The sequence below is a fragment of the Salmo salar genome, chromosome ssa15 (assembly GCF_905237065.1).
Source record: "Salmo salar chromosome ssa15, Ssal_v3.1, whole genome shotgun sequence".
NCBI classification, from domain to species: Eukaryota; Metazoa; Chordata; class Actinopteri; order Salmoniformes; family Salmonidae; genus Salmo; species Salmo salar.
In genome coordinates, this window is record NC_059456.1 from 53,056,715 (window position 1) to 53,078,864 (window position 22,150).

The 22,150-nt window shown below is 41.5% G+C and overlaps 1 protein-coding gene across 2 annotated transcripts in view; it reads left to right on the plus strand.

The window, feature by feature from the left end:
* Positions 1–22,150, plus strand: part of LOC106571582 (MAM domain-containing glycosylphosphatidylinositol anchor protein 2) — a 419,589-nt gene that overhangs the window by 313,994 nt on the left and 83,445 nt on the right. For both annotated transcript variants that reach the window (XM_014144813.2, XM_014144816.2), the window contains exon 10: positions 8,054–8,323. In XM_014144813.2, coding sequence (XP_014000288.1) covers positions 8,054–8,323 — 270 coding nt within the window. The remainder of the gene's footprint in view (positions 1–8,053; positions 8,324–22,150) is intronic.

The following is a 22,150-nucleotide window of genomic DNA, read 5'->3' on the forward strand; positions in this document are numbered from 1 at the left end:
GAAACACCAACCGGATGCTTCACATTTATACATCCGAGTTGATGGTGGCGGTAAACCTATTAGTGATTCTATGAAACTAGCACATTGATTAGCATTCATTTGATACTTTTTAGGTAATAGATTATCCCTCTCTATAGTCAGTGGTGTAAAGTATTTAACCTCTATGGGCTAGGTGGGACGCTAGCGTGCCACCCGTGGTGCACTCCATCAACAGCAGGTGCATTTCAAGAGCGGCAAATTTGAATCCAAATAAATGTCAAAATTCACATTTTTCAAAAATACAACTATTTTACACCATTTGAAAGATAAACATCTCCTTAATCTAACCACGTTTTACGATTTCAAAAAGGTTTTACGGCGAAAGCATAAATTTAGAGTATGTTATGACAGTACATTTACAAGAGTTGTGTGTAATGTTTTGTCAAGTCAAAGACAGGGTCACCAAAACCATAAAACCAGCTAAAATGATGCACTAACCTTTTACAATCTCCATCAGATGACACTCCTAGGACATTATGTTAGACAATGCATGCATTTTTAGTTCTATCAAGTTCATATTTATATCCAAAAACAGCGTTTTACTATGGCATTGATGTTGAGGAAATCGTTTCCCTCCAATAACCGGCAGTCAAGTCAGCGTCACAAATTAAATAATTAAAATTAGAAAACATTGGTAAAATATTATATTGTCATTTAAAGAATTATAGATTTACATCTCTTGAACGCAATCAACTTGCCAGATTTAAAAATAACCTTACTGGGAAATCACACTTTGCAATAATCTGAGCACTGCGCCCAGAAAAATACGCGTTGCGATACAGACTAGCCGTCATGTTGGGGAGATCTAAAATCGAAAATACTATGTAAATAATCCATTACCTTTGATTCTCTTCATCAGATGTCACTTCCAGGTATCACAGGTCCATAACGAATGTAGTTTTGTTCAAAAAAGCTCATCATTTATGTCCAAAAATCTCCGTCTTGTTAGCACATGATCTAAGCCAGCCGGACTTCTCGTCATGAACGAGGGGAAAAAAATATTTCCGTTCGTTCAAACATGTCAAACGTTGTATAGCATAAATCATTAGGGCCTTTTTTAACCAGAACATGAATAATATTCAAGGTGGACGAATGCATACTCTTTTATAACGTATTGGAACGAGGGTACCCAACATGAACTCGCGCGCCAGGTGTCTAATGGGACATCATCGTTCCATGGCTCTTGTTCGGTTCAGATCTCCCTCCAGAAGACTCAAAACACTTTGTAAAGGCTGGTGACATCTAGTGGAAGCAATAGGAAGTGCCAAAATATTCCTCAGCCCCTGTGTTTTTCAATGGGATAGGTTTAAAGTCAATACAACACATCAGGTATCCACTTCCTGTCAGAAAATGTCTCAGGGTTTTGCCTGCCAAATGAGTTCTGTTATACTCACAGACACCATTCAAACAGTTTTAGAAACTTTAGAGTGTTTTCTATCCATATATAATAAGTATATGCATATTCTAGTTACTGGGTAGGATTAGTAACCAGATTAAATCGGGTAAAAAATGTTTATCCAGACGTGCAAATGCTGCCCCCTAGCCCTAACAGGTTAAGTAAAAATACTGTAAAGTACTACTTAAGTTATTTTCTGGGGTATCTGTACTTTACTTTACTATTTATATTTTTGATAACTTATACTTTTACTTCACTACATTCCTAAAGAAAATCATGTGCTTTTTACGCCATACATTTTCCTTGACACCCAAACACCCTCGTTACATTTTCAATGCTTAGCAGGACAGGAAAATGGTCCAATTCACGCACTTATCAAGAGAACATCCCTGGTCATCCCTACTGCCTCAGATCTGGCGGACACACTAAATACACATGCTTCGCTTGTAAATTATGTCTGAGTGTTGGAGTGTGCCCCTGGCTATCTGTAAATAAAAAATAAATAAAAATGTTGCTTAATATAAGGAATTTGAAATGGTTTATACTTTTACTCTTGATACTTAAGTATATTTTAGCAATTACGTTTACTTTTGATACTTAAGTATATTTAAAACCAAATACTTTTAGACTTTCACTCAAGTAGTATTTTACAGGGTGACTTTCACTTTTACTTGAGTAACTTTCTATTAAGATAGCTTTACTTTTACTCAAGTACGACAATTGGGTACTTTTCCCAGCCCTGCTAAAAGTTGAATAACAATATGGTAATGCAGACCCTGCTGTTGGAAGTTTATTATTTCATTTATCTCTGGCCTTAGTGGAAGCTGCTAAGAGGGGTGCGTTCAAGCGACGCAGCATTGTAGTCTGCATTATTCAACAGCATGGAGACTCTATATGAATAGTTCAATCGCATTCATCATTAAATATGCCATCAGTTTGCCTAGCTAATGACTGTTAGGTCCTGTATCAGAATGCAATATCAAAACGCGTTGGATTTCCAAAGGTTGCACACATAGGAACGCTTGAGTTCTCTTTAGGTAAAAGGTCTATATTTTCGGGTGTTGCCTCCGTGTTTCCCTGCAGGCTGTGGAAAGTCAATGCAGTGAGGATACACGTGACAGGTCTGTATGGTACTGTATTGGCTCGTTGGCTTCGAACGGTGAGGAATAGACGTAAATCTGTGTTGTACCCATGTGGTGGTGGTGGTGGTGGTGGGGGGGAGATCCAATAGCACACCAGTTATACTGAGCAATGAGGGAGAGGCAACACCCACAGGATGGGGGGTGGGGAGAGGGGGGGGAGAGGGAGAGCAAGATTGAGAGAGACAAGAATAGGCTGTTGGCTGTGCCACATGGGGAGAACTGGTGAACCTTGAACCCTAACACACAAAGGGAATAGAGTCTGCCTAACAACATACCACATGGTTAAACACACATATACACACACACACACACACATCCAGCAGTGAGTGCGTCTGTGTGCCCGCTGGTTAGTGTCTACTTTGTGTCACTCCCTGATGGAAGCATCAGAAGTCTGAGTCGAGGGAAATTAAATCTGAATGCCAAGCTTTTCCCTGAACCAGTGACATACAGTGTCCCTTACAACATGGATGCAAACACACACATATCACACATATACACACATACAAACACATACATCCATGTGTGCACAGGGTTTATGTACACTGCTCTACGTATTTATTTGCACATTTCTGAACGTATAAACAGACATGTATGAAAATACCCTCAAGTACTGTACATTCTGTACTGTCGCCTCATATGAAACATTTCATCTCAAAGAAGGATGGAAGCCATTGTGTTCCTGGGGACGTTCAATGCTGCAGACATTTTTTGGTGCCCTTCCCCAGATCTGTGCCTCGACACAATCTTGTCTCGGAGCTCTACGGACAATTCCTTTGACCTCATGGCTTGGTTTTTGCTCAGACAGGCACTGTCAACTGTGGGACCTTATAGACAGTTGTGTGTCTTCCCAAATCATGTCCAATCAAATGAATTTCACCACAGGTGGACTCCAATGAAGTTGTAGAAACATCTCAAGGATGATCAATGGAAACAGGATGCCGCTGAGCTCAATTTCTAGTCTCATAGCAAAGGGTCTGAATACTTTTTGGAAAAAGGGAAAGGGTCTAAGATATATATATATATACACAATTATTTTTGCAAACATTTCTAAAACCTGTTGAGGATTTGTATTTATTTAATACATTTTAGAATAAGGCTGTAACATATCAAAATTTGGAAAAAGGGAAAGGGTCTGAATACTGTATATCCTTACTCTGATGGAAGCATGTTGCGGAGTCTATATGGGAATCTATAGCGAAATGACATCCAAACACTGATGTTTTCCCCTTGTGAAACCTGTGACATTCACTATATATACAAAAGTATGTTTACTCCCCTTCAAGTTAGGTGATTTGGCTATTTCAACCACACCCATTGCTGACAGGTGTATAAAATTGAGCACACAGCCATGCAATCTCCATAGACAAACATTGGCAGTAGAATGGCCTTACTGAAGAGCTCAGTGATTTTCAACGTGGCCCCATCATAGGATGCCACCTTTCCAACAAGTCAGTTCATCAAATTTCTGCCCTGCTAGAGCTGCCCCAGTCAACTCTAATTGCTGTTATTGTGAATTGGAAACATCTAGGAGCAACAACGGCTCAGAAGCGAAGTGGTAGGCCACACAAGCTCACAGAATGGGACCGCAGAGTGCTGATGCGCGTAGCACGTAAATATCGTCTGTCCCTGGTTGCAACCCTCAGGACTGAGTTCCAATCTGCCTCTGGAAGCAACGTCAGTAGAAAAACTGTTCGTCGGGAGCTTCATGAAATGGGTTTCCATGGCCGAGCAGCCGCACACAAGCCTAAGATCACCATGCGCAATGCCAAGTATCGGCTGGAGTGGTGTAAAGCTCGCCGCTGTTGGACTCTGGAGCAGTGGAAATGCGTTCTCTGGAGTGATGAATCACCATCTGGCAGTCCAACTGACGAATCTGGGTTTGGAGGATACCAGGAGAAAGCTACCTGCCCGAATGCATAGTGCCAACTGTAAAGTTTGATGGAGGAGGAATAATGGTCTGTGGCTGTTTTTCATGGTTCTGGCTAGGCCCCTTAGTTCCAGTGAAGGGAAATCTTAACGCTACAGCATAGAATGCATTCTAGACTATTTTGTGCTTCCAACTTTGTGGCAACAGTTTGGGGAAGGCCCTTTCCTGTTTCAGCATGACAATGCCCCTGTTCACAAAGCGAGATCCATACAGAAATGTTTTGTTGAGATCGGTATGGAAGAACTCGACTGGCCTGCATAGAGCCCTGACCTCAACCCCATCGAACACCATAGGGATGAATTGTAACACCAACGTCAGTATCCGACATCACAAATGCTCTTGTGGCTGAATGGAAGTAAGTCCCCACAGCAATGTTCCAACATCTAGTGGAAAGTCTTCCCAGAAGAGTGGAAGCTGTTCCCAGAATAGCAGCAAAGGGGGGACCAACTCCATATTAATGCCCATGATTTAATGTACACGCTCAACCAAGCGGTCTCAGACAGCAGCTGTACTGGGCCTTGTGGATCTTGTGAAATCAGTTTTCACCTCAAGGGTAGAGCATGTAAATGAAAGTCCTGTTGTCTTTGCAGGCTGTGTCCCCTTCCTTTCTCTGTTTGTGTGTCTAAGGCTCGGGAGAGGCCCTCTGTCCTCCTTACTGCTGTGTTCCTACACACTCATTACAGTCACACACACTACCCACTGACTGATGATGGATTACTACTGAGCTCCATGGTTAGTCCTCAAACCTGCAACACACACGCACGCATGCTAAATGACTAAAGTGTAAATGTGTACACACACACACACTCTCCCCAAAATAGGGACATTGCAGAAACCCAGCGCCCTCACTACCTTACCATCCGCTCTTACTGTTACACGAAGCACACAGTTTACCAAACAGCGTTTCCACTGGAGAAATACTGTCAGGGATAAGGCCATCAAGCCTATGTGTAGTTAAAAGACGTTCCCTTACGTTTTTTCTTCAATTTGCCATGGCTTCTGTATTTATTTATCTTTCTGTGTGAAATTGAACTGCACTTACTGTAATTTGGTCTAGTGCCACTCAGCGAGGCTGAGGAGCATAGTGCCTGATTCGCAGTCGTTCTACACAAGCCTACAATTTTAATGTTATAAGTGGAGTTTCAGTTCAGACTCCATCCTTTAAGACTGTGCTAGTTGTTTCGCTTGGTAAAAGCACAGGCTGCTTCATTTAAGGAAGGAGTGGTTTGCTGTTTTCTGTTTTCATTGAGCCAAGATAAAAGGAGTTCTCTGTCTCATCCGTACACACACACACACACACACACACACACACACACACACACACACACACACACACACACACACACACACACACACACACACACACACACACACACACACACACACACACACACACACACACACACACACACACACACACACACACTCATAGTAACACCAGACTACATATGCTGCTCTATTCTTTGTTCCCACTTTTTTGTTCATATAATCCTTTGTGGGGTTATTATTTTTACATTCGTACCTTGCAGGCAGCTAGTCCTTATCCTGGTTCTTTGTTTAATTTATCATATAAGTCATTCATTAAAACCTTGATTCTGAGAGGCTAATGACCAGGGCTTGGGGGCACGTGAACCAAATGTCCTTTTGGATTACCATCTTCAGCCCTCATGTTGCTGTTTCAGCTCTCCCTTCCTCTACCTCTGACCCAGAGCAATTGCTACACACAACAGCAACACCACAGTAACAACACAGAAACACCAGCACAGCTGCTCTACTTTACACCATGGCATATGCTAATTCTGCGCAATTAAGCCTCTTGTGTGTAATTCTCTTTTTCTCTCCTCTCTCTCTGTGTTGTTTTAAAACCCCACTGTGACTTCTGTCAAACATCTGTATAGAGAGCGTGAAGATTGTCAAGTCAGAGCATCATTAGGGGAGAATATATTTAGTCATAACCACACACACGCTTGCTTACAACTCCTCCCACACAAATGAACATACTTAGCACACACATACGCCTCTCTCACCTCACACACACACACACTCTGTTTCTCTTTCACACACACACACACACACACACACACACACACACACACACACACACACACACACACACACACACACACACACACACACACACACACACACACACACACACACACACACACACACACACACACACACACACACACAGCTCTCCTAATTGTAATACCTACCAACCAGGGCCGTGGGCAGAGTCAGGCTCTTATCTTGAATGGATGTGTCTGGGTGAATTATTTACATGACGAGGTCTGGTCTGGTGGAAGAGGAGACGCAGCCTGTCTCTGGCTTATTCATTCATTCATTCATTCATTCATATACTTCTCTCCATTTTGGAGATTCTTCAGATGCAGTTTGTCATCTCAGTCACCAGATTCAGATCACGCGTGACATATTCTGTTTTAAACATTTGTTTATTTTTTTGTTTCCGATTAATTGAAGACTTTGTATTAATTGAATGATTTGTTGTTATTCTTAGTTTCTCATCCATCAGTGAAGAGTGTCGACATTCCGATATGCTAATTATTGTCAGCTGGTTTCCTAAGTGTTTTTTGATACTCTTCAGTTGAGTCAACTAAATCAATTTTTTTTTACATAAATTGTGCTTTTAGCTGAAGTAACATCCAGTCCACTCTGTTACCTCAGTTTCCTCGTCCCCTTTCTCGCTCTCTCTCTCAATGTTTTTCTTTCTCTCTCTGTTGCTGTGCCTCTCTCTTTCTCTGTCAGTTTTTCTGTCTATGTATCTCTCTCTCTCACACTTTATCCCTCACATACCTTCCATCTTTGGGTGTCGAAGTGTACTTTGAAGACGAGAGTACAGAGCTCCCTTGTGGAAAACTAGCTTTCCTCGAAGCGATCTTGAGTGGTTTGTGTCATTCCCATAGCCTCCCATAGTGAGCTGAGTAAAGGACACGGATATACCTCCCCTCTCTCGCTGTCTGGCTCTCCTAGGTCCCTGGTCTAACTCTGAGAGTTTTTCTCCCTTCCTTCCCAAGTGTCTCCTCTTCCGATCCATCTCTCTGCGTCCCTCCCAAACCTTAACCCTCCCAACCCCTTCTAAGTCTGAGTCTCGAAAAGGTAGAATGAGAGATGGTACTGCACCTTCTAGCCCTGCACTGTTTTTGCTAACTTACTGGCAGTCAGTTACCTGTAAGTTAGTGTCGAAAAAGGTACAGTATGTTACTGTAAATTCCAAAGAAATTTTGGTTTAACTGTACATTACTATACACTGCAGTAATGTACTGTTAAACCAAAGTTTCTTTAAATGTAAAGTAACATACTGTTTCTTTTTTTTACAGTAACTTAGACCTTACAGGATCTTTTTTACAGTGCAGTCTTTCTACTTCCTCGTCCAAGACCCTCCCACTGTGAAATAAAACATTAAATAAGACTACTTCTCTCAATCTCTCATCATTAACGCTCTTTCTTTTTCTTTCAGAGAGCCTCTGTGATTCACCCTGGTTCTCCCTAACCCTATACTAGTCTAACTGCTTCCTCTCTCCGCCCCAGACCCTCCGTCGGTGGAGCCTGTGTTGTTAGAGATGCGTCAGGGCCTGGGCCGGCCAGTGGTAATGAACTGCCGGGTCCTACGTGCCCACCCTTCCCGGGTGCTGCGCTATGAGTGGCGGCTGGGGAACCGCCTGCTCCATGCTGGACATTTCGACCAGAGCGACGAGACAGAGTACACCGTCAAAAGCCTCAACCGCGAGGGCTGGGGGGAGTACACCTGCGATGTCAACAACGAGGCCGGCGCTGGGCGCTGCACCTTCCTGGTCACAGGTAAGGAATACTTGATGTTTTTAAATGCATTTGAATAAAGTTGAATTTGATACTTCCTGTTCTCACATCACTCAATGTGGTTTGTAGCCTGGCATTCTGACTTTCCTTGTCCAGTGTCAGTATGCTAGTTATACTGAACATAATTTAGATTGGCTATTTCACTACGTCTCAAAGCACTTCACATTTTATGAGGTATAACTTACATCTTTCCTTTACATTGAGTTAATGAAACCCACCCACCTGGGTAGCCGAGCAGCCATGTTGTGCCCCATCTCTGTAACAGAGTTCTGAAGCAGGATGAGGTTTCCCTATCCTCCATCATGGCAATTAAAATTCCCAGCAATGTATCCTTAATGGCTGAATGATGTGAATGATGTCTGTAGCAAATTGAAACTTGCCTGTCAGACGGGTAGGTAGATACAGTACGTGTCCCATAAGGCAATTGATTGAAAAGGAGTAGGCGAGACGGGCGACAGCCTAATACAGATTGTCCATTTGAATGTGAGAGATGTCTTGTATAACAGCCATGTCAGTCTTAACACTTACTTTTACACATCCCCTAGTGTGTGTCCCAAATGGCACCCTATTCCCTATAGAGTGCACTACTTCTACGGGTCCTGGTCAAAGGTAGTATACTATGTAATGAATAGGGTGCCATTTGGGATGTGGCTTTCTAGATTACTAATGACAGTTCGCACTATACAGGAAGGACCCGATCCTTCATACAGGAAACAGATTTGTTAGGTAATTCATTGTTATTCCACTCTGGCTATGTATTTTTAGATTGCCATGCTGCAGTGTTTGTGGTGGAGCGCATGAAAATAGCAAGAGGAGCAGTCAGTGGCCGTGTCATCGCTCACACAGAGCGCTTGTGTTTTATGACAGGGCCAGATTAGTTTGTAGCGGCAGAGAGAGAGAAAGAGAGAGAGACAGAGAAACACAGGTTGAGGAAAGGAGAACGGGTGAAATAGACAGTGCCAGGGGACAGTGGCATAAGTGGCAGAGGATCAAAGTGACAAATACGACTCCGTCCTGAACTGCTCCGTTCCTGATGGGAGGTCTGGGAGGCAGAAACCTTTGCCATGATTTTCTCTCTCTCTCTCTCTCTCTCTCTCTCTCTCTCTCTCTCTCTCTCTCTCCGGTAGAGATGGTCAGTGTCTGGTCTGTGTGTCATATATCAGTCCAGCCCCTGAGGAGAAGGTGGAGGAGGAGAGGAGATCATCCCCTCCGGCCATTTGCTTTTCTCAGCGGGTGTCGTGTGCCATCGGTCACCTGCCACCTTCCTTCCCTCGCTCTCTACTTCCATCCCTCCTGTCCTACTTTCCTCCCTCATCATCTCTACAGCAATCCCTCCATCCCAGTTCACAGATTCCTACCATTCATCCCTCCCTCTAGCCCTCCATCCATCCATCCTCTATCAAATTCTCCCTCCATCCATCTCTCCCTTGAGCCATTTATCCCTTGAGCAATCTATCCCTCCCCATGTCACTCCCTCCACCTCTCCCTCCTCCAGCCATCCCTCCAGCCCTCCTTCCATCTCTCTATCCTCCCTCTCCCTTCATTCCTCCATCCATCTCTCCCTCCATCCCTCCAGCCCTCCCTCCATCCCAGTGCTCCAGATTCCTACCATCTGGATGTGTCTGCTGCCAAAGGTACGGCAACTCAGTTAGTTAGCGGGCCCCCGGGGTCCTGAAGGGAGCCCAGTGCTGAAAATCCACATTGGGCTCCACTGTACCTTATCCTTCCCTTTACTCCCTCACTTAACCACCCCCTCCTCCTCCCATCCTAAAACATGAGCTCTTCCAATGCACCCTGCCTCACCTAATCCCCCCTACCACCATCATCATCTGAAAAGATGAGGCTAGTCCAATCCCTGTGTGTGTCTGCAACGGTGGCCAGACATAATGGCATTTTTGTCCTTATTAACAGCATATCGTTCTGACTGTATATCGACTGGGGTTTAGCGATCAGAGAGTGAGTTAAGTAGTTGACCTGTTAATGAATGGACAGATACAAAAGCTTGAATGCCAAGACAGGTCAGTAGTGGAGAAAGTAATCACATGGGAACTTAATCCATAGATTGACCAATTTGCCTCAAATTAAGTTTGTTTTGGTTCTGTGTGTTTGTTGCCCTAAGAGCAGTCCAAATTCCCTGGCATAGATTCACTCTTCACTCAATATTTAAGATGGCTGAGGAAAGGGTGCTAGGAGTTTGTGTAGCAATTTGTTGAGGAAGGGAAAATGGGCACATCATATTGGGAAACAACAAAACTTCAATGCACATCAATCATTCACTGTGGAGGTAAGCTCTGATATGGTAGAAGACTGAGGCAATGCTATGCATGCAAAAAGAGAGAGAGAGAGAGAATGTGAGAATAAGAGAGCAGAGAGAAGATCTGGTCTGTGTACAGTAAAAATGTATCAATCAAAGCCATTGGCCGAAAGCCAGGGTGGGTTGATTAAATCCAGGGTCTCAGTCATTACGCCAGGGGGAACACACACAGGCATGCCCACACACACACACACACACACACACACACACACACACACACACACACACACACACACACACACACACACACACACACACACACACACACACACACACACACACACACACACACACACACACACACACACACACACACACCAAAGCCTGGCAGCAGGCCATGCTCAGGGGCAAACACACACACACTTTATCACACTGATGGTCAGGAGCCAGGCCAGGGGGCATTTGTGTGTGTATGTGCATGCCGGGGGGGGGGTTACATCTGGTGGCTGTGGCTTTACAGAGATGAGATGGCCCTTCAATCCTGCCAGAGCAGAGTGGCAGAGTGTTAGCCAGCATCTTTAGAGGGTTTAATCTGCACTCCTGAGCCCTGGCAGGACCCTTGCACGACAGGATAGAATGAGCCCCTCAGCCTTCCATCTCAGCTTGCCATACACCAATCAGATCCCCTGGACGGAACTATTTCTCTGCTGCTCTTCAATTGTGGTCCTTGGGAACCACATGGTGTGCAGGTTTTCATTTTAGCACAACACTATCATACCAGCGTTTTCAAAGGGTTTAATCTCCTCCGCTGAGCCTTGGCAGGATAGGATAGTGTTCTTCAATCATGGTCTTAGGGCCCTTCAGTCCTGGTGAGAGCGTGCCGGTTTTTGTTACAGCCCGACACTAACACATCTGTTTCAGTAATTAATAAAGGTTTAGTGATTAGTTGAATCAGGTGTGCTGTAACCAATGCCTGCACTCCCTGTGCGTCCTCAGGACAAGGAATGAAGAATACTTTCTAAGGTGAATATAGAGTAAAATGTTTCCGTAAGGAGCGTGATGAGAATATTTAAGAGAGAAGAGAATACCTGGAGTTTTCCACCGCCGCAGTGAAATTGTTTCTCCATTACATACAATAAAAATGAGGGTTCCATAAGGGTTCTTTGGGAAGGGTGATAGTTCTATGTGGAACCATACTGACCCAAAGAACCCTTTGAGCCTTTCAATTGTTCTTTCAGTTCAAAAAAGGGTTCTTTCCTCTTTTAGCGATAATTAAAATGTAGGTGCAGCGGCTCATTTGAATATTTGGGGTCGTGGTTTGCTCACAGCTCTTTTTGTGCAACCGTAAGTGAGAGTGTCATTCCAGTTTATGTAATCTGTTGTGTTATACTATTACTTGTTATATATGACTATGGCCAGTGTTGGTGTCTTGTGAAAGACACCTATGGCCTTATGTCAATTGAGAATGGATGGCTAAATCAGTAGTTTTCAATTGTGTTCTATATTGACCCAAAAAGGTTTGTAACCATGGCGGAACCCTTTTTTGGTGCTACTGTATATAGATAATTATTTTTGTATTGTTGTCACGATCGTTGTAATGATTGGACCAAGGCGCAGCGTGAGTAGCGTTCCACATCTTTATTATAACGTGAAACCTCAGCAAAATACAAAAACAATAAATGAATCAAACAAAACGTGAAGACAGTGAAGTGCAAACAGGCACCTACAAAGAAACAAGATCCCACAAAACGCAGTGGGGAAATGGCTGCCTAAATATGATCCCCAATCAGAGACAGCGCTAAACAGCTGCCTCTGATTGGGAACCATACCAAGCACACCAACATAGAAATAAACAACATAGAACACCCCCAGACCTACTATACCATAGAGAATCAAGGGCTCTCTATGGTCAGGGCATGACAATTGTTCTTTATAGTAAAACAAGTTTCTTTTTGGCACCATACAGGGTCCATTTAGAAGCATTATGAGCATGGTTCAGTTTGCTATAGCAGGAAAATAATCTTGCAGAAACAGGAAATGTGAATTATGATTAGAATGAATGGACATTTTTTTGTAGGGCTTGATATAAAAAAATATTATCGCAAATCAAGTCTGAAATGTACGTGCAGCTTATTACGTGCAGCTTATAAAGGCTTCATAAAGCCTTCATAAACACTACATAAATGTGTCACAAATCATCTATAACCATATGTCATGCTCTATAACGGGTATAAAGTGGCATAACTGTTAGACATAACCACCAATGTCAAATGTGACATAACCCACTATGTCAAATATGACATAACCTATGCTTTATAAAGGGTGGCATAAGTGCTGCTTAATAAAGGCTTTATAAATCATATTCAATTTAGGCTTTACAAAGCTTTTATAACCTTGCTATGCATCTTGGTAGAGCATTACCAGGATAGTGGGTTCGAATGTCGTAACCACCCATATGTAAAAATGTATGCACGCATGACTGTAAGTCGCTTTGGATAAATTGTATATATTATATTACTCTAAAACAGTGGCAATTTTCACATGTAAATCTAGTGGGGCAAACTCAACCATTTATTTTTTATGCATGCCAGCAAAGCCAATACACAACACTAAATAATACATTAATTGCACTATAATGGTTACAAACGGTGCCCACAAACTCTTAGAGCCTAAATAAAGCTGTCCCAAAAGAAGAGCTTTCCTTTCAGCACCATGGAGTGAATCCTTACCACCGCTACACCTGGCTATCAGCTGAGCCTTGTCTGGCAGCGAAACAGTTCATTCAGCCTCATTTTTACTCCCTTTTAAAAAACCATAGCTGATATGGCTTAAATAAATATGGTTTCTACTGACTCCTTGTGGATTAGCGTAACTCGATAAGAACCGCATTCTCCTTCAATAATACCGAATGGCAACATGAGTTTTGACTTTTGAACCATGCACAAACATTATTACATTATGTTCAGTAAATTCAAAATGTTTGTTCTTATATCATTAACACTTAGCACTAAGTATAAGCAAGTGCAAGCAAATGAGTTGCGACAAGGTAGGCCTTCGTTCAGCACCTTCAAAATGGACACCAACAGAAATTCCGAAAAAACGTTAGTTCAGATAAATTCAGCAAGATGTTGAGGCCTTAAAGGTACTCTTCTTTACGTCACCAGAGAGAGAGAGAGAGAGAGAGAGACGCAGCATTTGAAGTATTTTATTAGGCCTATGTGGTCTAAATAGGAAGGAAAATACAATCACGAGGATCCACTTTTATAGACAATATACTGATGCACAGACAGCGCATTGATCAAACAAAACAACCCTCGCAATATCAACTGGAATTACATGGGTCTAATACTGAACTTTCACTGGCAAACATGGTTACAGACCCAACAACATTATATATTATACAACGGGTGGGTCTAATTCTGAATGTTGATTGGTTAAAACCGCATTCCAGCTGGTGTCTATTCCACAAATTGCCACCGGCTAAATCTATGATGTTAAAATGCCTATTTACTCTGTTCCATCTGACTGCACAATCCACTGTCTCATCAGCCCAGCCAGGCAATTTATCAACTTGATCTCCACCATAAAAAGCATCTAGACATTCTCACATTTATTTTACACTAACATTTCGTTTTCAACAGCGGATATTTGTATAAACCTTGCTGTCTGTCTCTCCGACATTTGCAACATTTGCAACATCATTTCAAAATCATGAATCAGCTGGCATCATTTTTATGGATATATACAAAAAAAGGTCAATTTAATAAAGGTAAAATGAAATGCAGGTAATTTGCAGTCTTTCCAGCTTCAGTTTGAAGTAATTTACTGTAGCTGTGTTGTTGGCTAACTCCTCTGAACAACAGTGTCCTGACAAGTGAGCACATTTTCTATGCCAGGTGAAATCACACCTCATTAGCTCATTGTTATGGATGTCAAAATAAATGTCACTAGAAAACAGCTTAAGCAAATGCAACTGCAGCTACTTTTCTGTTATTCTGGCTGCACTTTTTGATGTGACCGTAAGTTAGCCGTAGTTGGCAAGCAAGGGATAAGAACATTGCCAGCCAGTATGGCAATGGAACATTTAGAAGGAACGACTGGGTCACGTCCATAGATACAGAACAAAAAGACTGAACGACTGTGCTATAGCAACTAGGCTTTAGCAACTAGGCTTTAGCAACCCTAGATTTGTGTCGGGACTATATCTTGTGGAAGGATGAAATAGTATGAATAAATTAATCAAAATAAATGTTTTAATGAAAATATGTCAATCATTATTTGAATATGTTGGCAACCCGTTGTATAAAAGTGATAATGCCCTTGAAGCCGGTGTTTGGAGGATATATTGGCACAGCTTGCTGGCCCTCGATGAACAACACCCATGCCAATACTGTATATCCTCCAAACACCAGCTTCTCGGGCATTATCACTTAATTATCCCCTCCTCATAGAGAAAAGCACATGAGCTAATTATAATTCACAATGAAAGCAAAACAATGAAATGTATCATTCCAACATTGCCTAAAATTATGAATAAGATACTACTAATAATGAGACCAATATTAGCAATATAACAATTGAGATGTACAAACTATGGCATAAGGGAACAATGAGTGGCTAAAAGGCAAGCCGTAATTTCGATTAAGACATTAATGAGCGAGCTAAGACAGACATAGTCGATGTGACTATTTGTTCAGCACTTTAGAAATGGAAAGCGACAGAATTCAGAACATAGTCCATTCTTACAGTATTCTCCCTGTACACCAAGTCAGAACTGTAGAATAAATAATGGGGGCATATAAGCAGTCAATGAAAGCTTTTACAATATTTGATGATGACATTTCTCTAAAACAGGCTATAGGCTACATGTGCAGCTCCAAGTCAGAACAGTAGATTCAGTTCTGAGGGGGCGGAACCAAGGGTGAGACATGGGCTACTTACAGCGTACTACACAACATACACTTAGCATTACTTTCTTAGCTTCAGTATAGATATATCCCTAGCATATTACATAATTTATGCAGCAGTATACACAACGTGTGCTGTGCTCACTTGAACAGGAAGGTGGTGCTGCAGTCCGTCTTGTGGGCAAACTTTTTCATCAAACTTTGACATCAAAGTCTGGCATGCTCTGGATTTATGCTGCTTTTAAGACAAATGGAAACTCTAAAACAAATTAGGTTGAATCATGACGTCAGAGCTCTAGCAAGAGGCCTGAGATCCCGACTTGGAATTCCGAGTTGGATGACCGTTCAAAACGTATTTTCCCATTTGTATCTCGTTTTTTTCAGAGTTCCCAGTTGTCTTGAATGCAATGAAGTCAGAGGTCAGAGATTTCCCAGTTGTTTTGAACAGAAGTCATGCTGGATTGACACATGACCAATGTATTCAAACATTTCTGGCCCATGGTGTTGCGTGTGTTGCGTGTTTAAATCCAGACTTATAGCAGGCAGGGGAAGCAAAATAGTGATTGCTTTGCGATGCTTGCAATTAGCCACTGATTCTTTCAAATCCACTCATTGTTGAATTTGCGAATTCTGACTTGTTGGGTAATGTTTATATCCAATGGCCGATGAGCACCGATACATTTTATCTATAATTTCTCCCGATAATTATGACAAGGATTGAATAGGATTTGCCAGTTGATTGACCATGTGATTCTGCTTGTCATGACGATGACTTCTTGTCTAGCTAGCTAACTTGCTAGCTAAGATTTTAAAAGTATGATGTTGACATGATCATTCCAATCAAAGCTACGGTAGATATAACGTGATATCTGTGGCCAATGACCTTGAGGCTTCTTGGATGGGCACTTCTAATGTAACTCTATGGCAGCACCCCAAGGGTGCTTGAACTGCCTAGCTCTCTCTGTAGATTATGCAGTGACGTAGTGTTCCCATGAGTGGCAGAACACTGAGCCAATCACGGCGCAACTAGAGAAGATTGCCAACGCCTACGCTAAAATATATATTGTTTGCAAACTGATATGTAACACTAATTAATGCCAAAATAACATGCAAAACAGGCCAACTTCTTTTTTTTATTATGATTATTTTTTGCTAAACAGGTGGGGCTCAATGCCTTGAATGACAGGTCACCACTGATCTAAAACATTTCTAGGATGGCCCAACCTCTTCCCTCTTGGGTGCATAGCCAATATTGGACCTGACCTCAACTTTCCTCAAATTGCTGTGCTACAGGTTGACACACACTCTAAAGTGCAGTCATGGTAGGGCCTTTTAAAATCTCTTTTTTGTTGTTGCCTAATTCTGTTTTCTCTGTTTAGTTTTTCCATGTTTCATATTTCCCCCAATTTTGGGAGGTTTTTCCACACTTTTTTAAATAGAAAAACAACAACATTTGATTTTCTTTGTTAGCACACGGATCCCGTTACCGGGATCAAAATCGGCAACATCCGGTGAAGCTGGAGCGCGCCAAATTCAAATGACAAAATCGTAATATTAAACATTCATGAAAATACAAGTATCTAACATCGTTTAAAAGCTTAACTTCTTGTTAATCCAACCGAGTTGTCAGATTTCAAAAAGGCTTTACGGCAAAAGCATACCATGCGATTATCTGAGGACAGCGCCCCACACCAAAATACTTTTCCAAACCAGCAGAGGCGTCACAAAATCCCAAATAGCGATAAAATAAATCACTTACCTTTTTGAAGATCTTCCTCTGTTTGCAATCCCAAGTATCCCAGCTACACAACAAATGGTTGTTTTGTTCGATAAAGTCCTTCTTTATATCCCAAAAATGTCCATTTATTTGGCGCGCTTGATTCAGGAATCCACTCTTTCAGCATGCATACAAACGAATCCAAGAAGTTACCAGTAAAGTTCATCCAAACAAGTGAAACGATGTTTCTAATTAATCCTCAGCTACTCTAATATCTAAATAAATTATACAATTTAAGACAGAGAATAGTATCGTCAATAGGGATAATAAATAACGAAGAGTGCGCACATCATTCACGCACGCAACAAGACTACATTTCTAATGAGAGACACCTTGGAAAACCTACAACTACTCGGTCATTTTTCAATAAACAAGCCTGAAACCCTTTCTATAGACTTTTGACATCTAGTGGAAGCTATAGGAACTGCAATCTGGGAGCTATTTATTTGTATATCCCATAGACAAGCATTGAAATGGACTGTGACCTCAAAAAATCATTTTCCGGATGGATTTTCCTCGGGTTTTCGCCTGCCATATCAGTTCTGTTATACTCACAGACATTATTGTAACAGTTTTAGAAACTTCGGAGTGTTTTCTATCCAATGCTACCAATTATATGCATATCTGGGCCTGAGTAACAGGCAGTTTACTTTGGGCACGTCATTCATCTTAAATCTGAACACTGCCCCCTAATCCTAAGAGGTTTTAAGCCACATCAGGGGATGACTTTTGAGTTCTGGGAAAAATCTAAGAAACTTACATTTTTGTGTGTAGTTGCCCTTAATTCATTATGTATGCCCTGCACTGTTATTTGGTTAGCAGTGTTTAGTGTTTCTGTGGCGCAGTAAGGGCACTTGTGATGAGTTCACAAATCAAATGCACGCTTGTGGTGCCACGAGACTGCAAAAAATGAGTAAGTTAACATTTATTTATTGTAATAAAAATTCATTTGTAGTAGTTAAGTGTTGAGTTAGATTACATGGTTATTTCAAATAATTTCTGTGACAAAAAAATCTGCTAGCTAGCAGGCTCAGCTAAATAAAAAAATCACCCTAAATACAGCCACGTCTCATAGGAACGTCATGAGATTTGTAAATGAAAGAGAATATAATAATATGAATCAAATGGAGTTTCCCATCTCCCCATTTAGAGTATTTCTGGCGCAGCACAGACCTTATCCAGATGGTGAGACAAAGGCATTTCATAACAGACCTACTAACTTTCTTTGTTGTTACTTTGAAGGTTGGAACCAACATGCACTACATCCAGCAGGCAGAGAGGCAATAACCATTCGTCTGCCCGCTCATGGACAAGCCACACTATTCACAGCCCTGTGTAATGTCCAATGTAATTATGTTGCTGGACATTTTGAAACGTATTGTATTTGTAGTGTAAAAAAAGGAACTGTATGGTTTAAACATATCTTTCATGTTTATTTGTTTTAGCTGTTATTGATCATTATCTAAGTGTTAATACATTTGTATTTACATAATTAAGCCTTTATGTATGTGTTATGAATGACCAAAGGTGTGTAACTTTAAAGTAAATACAGTGTCATGCGATATAGAGTCTTTATGGATGTGTTATGAGTGATCGAAGGTGTCTCACTTCAAATGAAGTATTACAGGACACTACATACAGTGTCAATAAATAGGTTATTAACGTTCTGCTAATTTATAAAGGTTCTCTCATGATCCACAGGTTACTGTAGGGTGAGAGCGGTATTTAAATAGGTTGATGGACCTGCAAAGCTTTCATTTGTGTGTGTGTGTGTGTGTGTGTGTGTGTGTGTGTGTGTGTGTGTGTGTGTGTGTGTGTGTGTGTGTGTGTGTGTGTGTGTGTGTGTGTGTGTGTGTGTGTGTGTGTGTGTGTGTGTGTGTGTGTGTGTGTGTGTGTGTGTGTGTGTGTGTGTGTGTGTGTGTGTGTGTGTGTGTGTGTCAGAGCCAAGATGATTTGAAGTAGTCCAACCTGAGACTACCGCACAAGGTATTCCTCTTCTGTTCCCTTGCTGGAGAACAGGGCTTGATTACAACCTGTTACAATGGTGGCTGATCTTTCAGGAGGGGAGTGGGTGAATGTGACAAAGACCTGACTGCACCGCACGGTATGGCTCATTATATTGTTGTGTGCATGTTTGTGTACTGAAGAACATGTAAGTTGGTTCCAGAAGAAAACCATTTTCAATTTACTTATATTGGGAGTTATTGCGCACACAGCACATATACGCCTGGGATATCAACCATTCAATGTTGGCTTTAGTGGGAGTGACCATAGAATTCTATCGGAGTGACCTTACTGAGTAAAGTATTTGTAGTCAGGTTATGTCCTCTGCTAGCAAAAACGTTCCCCCTTGTTATCACTAGTTAACACAGCGACAAAGCCATAATTATGTCAAAACCCTGCCCATTTCCACAATTGATCTTCTTAAAATTGTATTTTAAACCTAATCCTAACTAATGAAGGCCAAGTTTGATGTGTTGGTCCACCAGACCTTCCGCGAGATTAGGAGTAATGTGACTAACATGACTTCACTTTAGAGCGTGTGCCATCCTTCAGCACAACATGTCACCCTTGATAAAGCACATGTTCATATCATATTCGACATAATGGGTTATGTCACATTTGACGGGTGGTTATGTCACACAGTTATGCCACATTTATGAACCCTTTATAAAGCATGACATACTGTTATAGATGCTTTGTAACACATGTATGTATTGCTTATGAAGGCTTTAGGAAGCCTTTATAAGCTGAACGTCATTTAAAGCGGGACTGCCTTGGTCAACCTCGACTACACTACAAGTTTGCATTTCCTGCTGCACAGGAACATTCTCAGCAACAAACGAGGGATCAAATTGAGATCCTACATCTGTATAATCTTCAAAAACTGTTCTATATAGCACCAAAAAGGGTTCTGCTATGGTTACAAACCAAAGAACCCCTATCTGGTACTATACTAGTACCATTCTTTTTTAGTGTGTGGCTGTCTGACAGTGATGGATAGCCGATGATGAGTGACACGATGTGCTGTAGAAACCAACAGGGAGCATATGAATAGTGTTATCTATCGATCAGTTATATAGGAATCTGTCAGCCCTGAAGGACAGAAGCATACTGTATAGGTTATATAAAGTCATGTGACGTGTAATCCTTTATGATAGCCTGATAGGCATATGTATAAGCAGCGTAGTGTCATTACTATATGTAAAAAAAAAAAAAAAAGCTAAATATGTCTTTACTTCAACCGTTATTATAACAATAGTGAAATTGTAACCATAGCTCAGTTGATATTAATAATACATCCATCTCCATTTCCCTTGGTAATCAGAAGCCTGACTGGAACATTATAATGTTCTATGTCTAGACATATTTGTTAGACAAAAGCACTGTGATGTTTGGGGAGCAGAGTTTGAGTCTCATGAAGGAAACAGATTTGTGTGTGTTTCTTTGAGCAACTGTGTTCTTTGAACCCTTCTCCAAACCGAGACTAGGGTACAGTTAAGCCACTGGAAAACAAATATGTCATTGGGTATTTGTTGCCACCAGTGCAAACACTGGGAATATTTCACTCCAAACCAGGCTTTTGTTCTTCACGCATTGCTGAAGTTTGGGTTTGACATAATTTAGTTTTGTCACTTTTTCTATTTCTTTTGGTTTCAATGAATATTAAAATACATTTTATGCCAATTGGCATAAAAACTGAATTTATCGTTTCTCATAGATCCAAATTGTTATTCATTTAACGTGGTCATTAGCATACATCTAGCTGCTTTATGACCCTTGTGACTGGAGCAGGTTGCGTGTTTATATGAAGCCTCAGTGTAACGCCGGGTGAAAGGAGAGGACGAAGATGCAGCGTGGTGAGCGTACATATTCATTTTATTGGAACAAACGCCAAACAAAACAATAAACACTACCCAACAACTGTGAAGCTAAAGGCTAATGTGCCCTAAACAAAGTCAACTTCCCACAACCCAAGGAGGGAAAAAGGGCTACCTAAGTATGATTCCCAATCAGAGACAACGATAGACAGCTGTCCCTGATTGAGAACCATACCCGGCCAAAACATAGAAAATAAAGAACATAGAAAAAGGAACATAGAATGCCCACCCTAGTCACACCCTTGCCTAACCAACATAGAGAATAAAAAACCTCTCTATGGCCAGGGCGTGACACTCAGCTACAATACAGCCTACATCTGTGTCTATGGGAGGGAGGTAAAGACAGACTAGCATATGGCTGCTGGACAGCTTCTAAATAAATATAATTATGTTTCTAATCCATAAGCGATTCGTAGCTTGTTGTAGTAGTCCATTGTTTACTAAGGTGTTCCATCATGTAGTAGCTTGATAATGCACAACAATGATGGACTTTGGGAAAATGCTTGCATTCATTACATACCAGTCATGCATGTAATCCGTTGAAAGCTAAATAGACCTCAAGTAATTAAAATAATTTGTTTTTGTTTCATTTGCATTGCTTGACCTTGCTTCCTTTGTGGTTGGTCGCTCCGTGCTCTCTATTTCAATTGTAGAGAGAGCGAGAGAGAGAGAGAGATGTAGAGAGAGAAATAGAGAGAGAGAGAGACAGAGAGAAAGAGAGAGAGAGAGAGAAATAGAGAGAGAGAGAGAGATGGGCAGGGGTTAGAGAAAGCAACATGGGGAGATGGAGAAGGGCTATTGTTTTCTTCCCCAAAACCTGTACAGAAACAGGTTTTTCGACCCTCAGATCAACGCTGACTTTTCATATTACATTAATATACAGGATGTCCTTTCAGGAGTGGTTTTCTGTGACAAGTGTATGACCTTTGAAAGTCACATGTCTACAAAACATAGAAAGAATAACAGAGGAATTAAATTGGCGAGACGAGA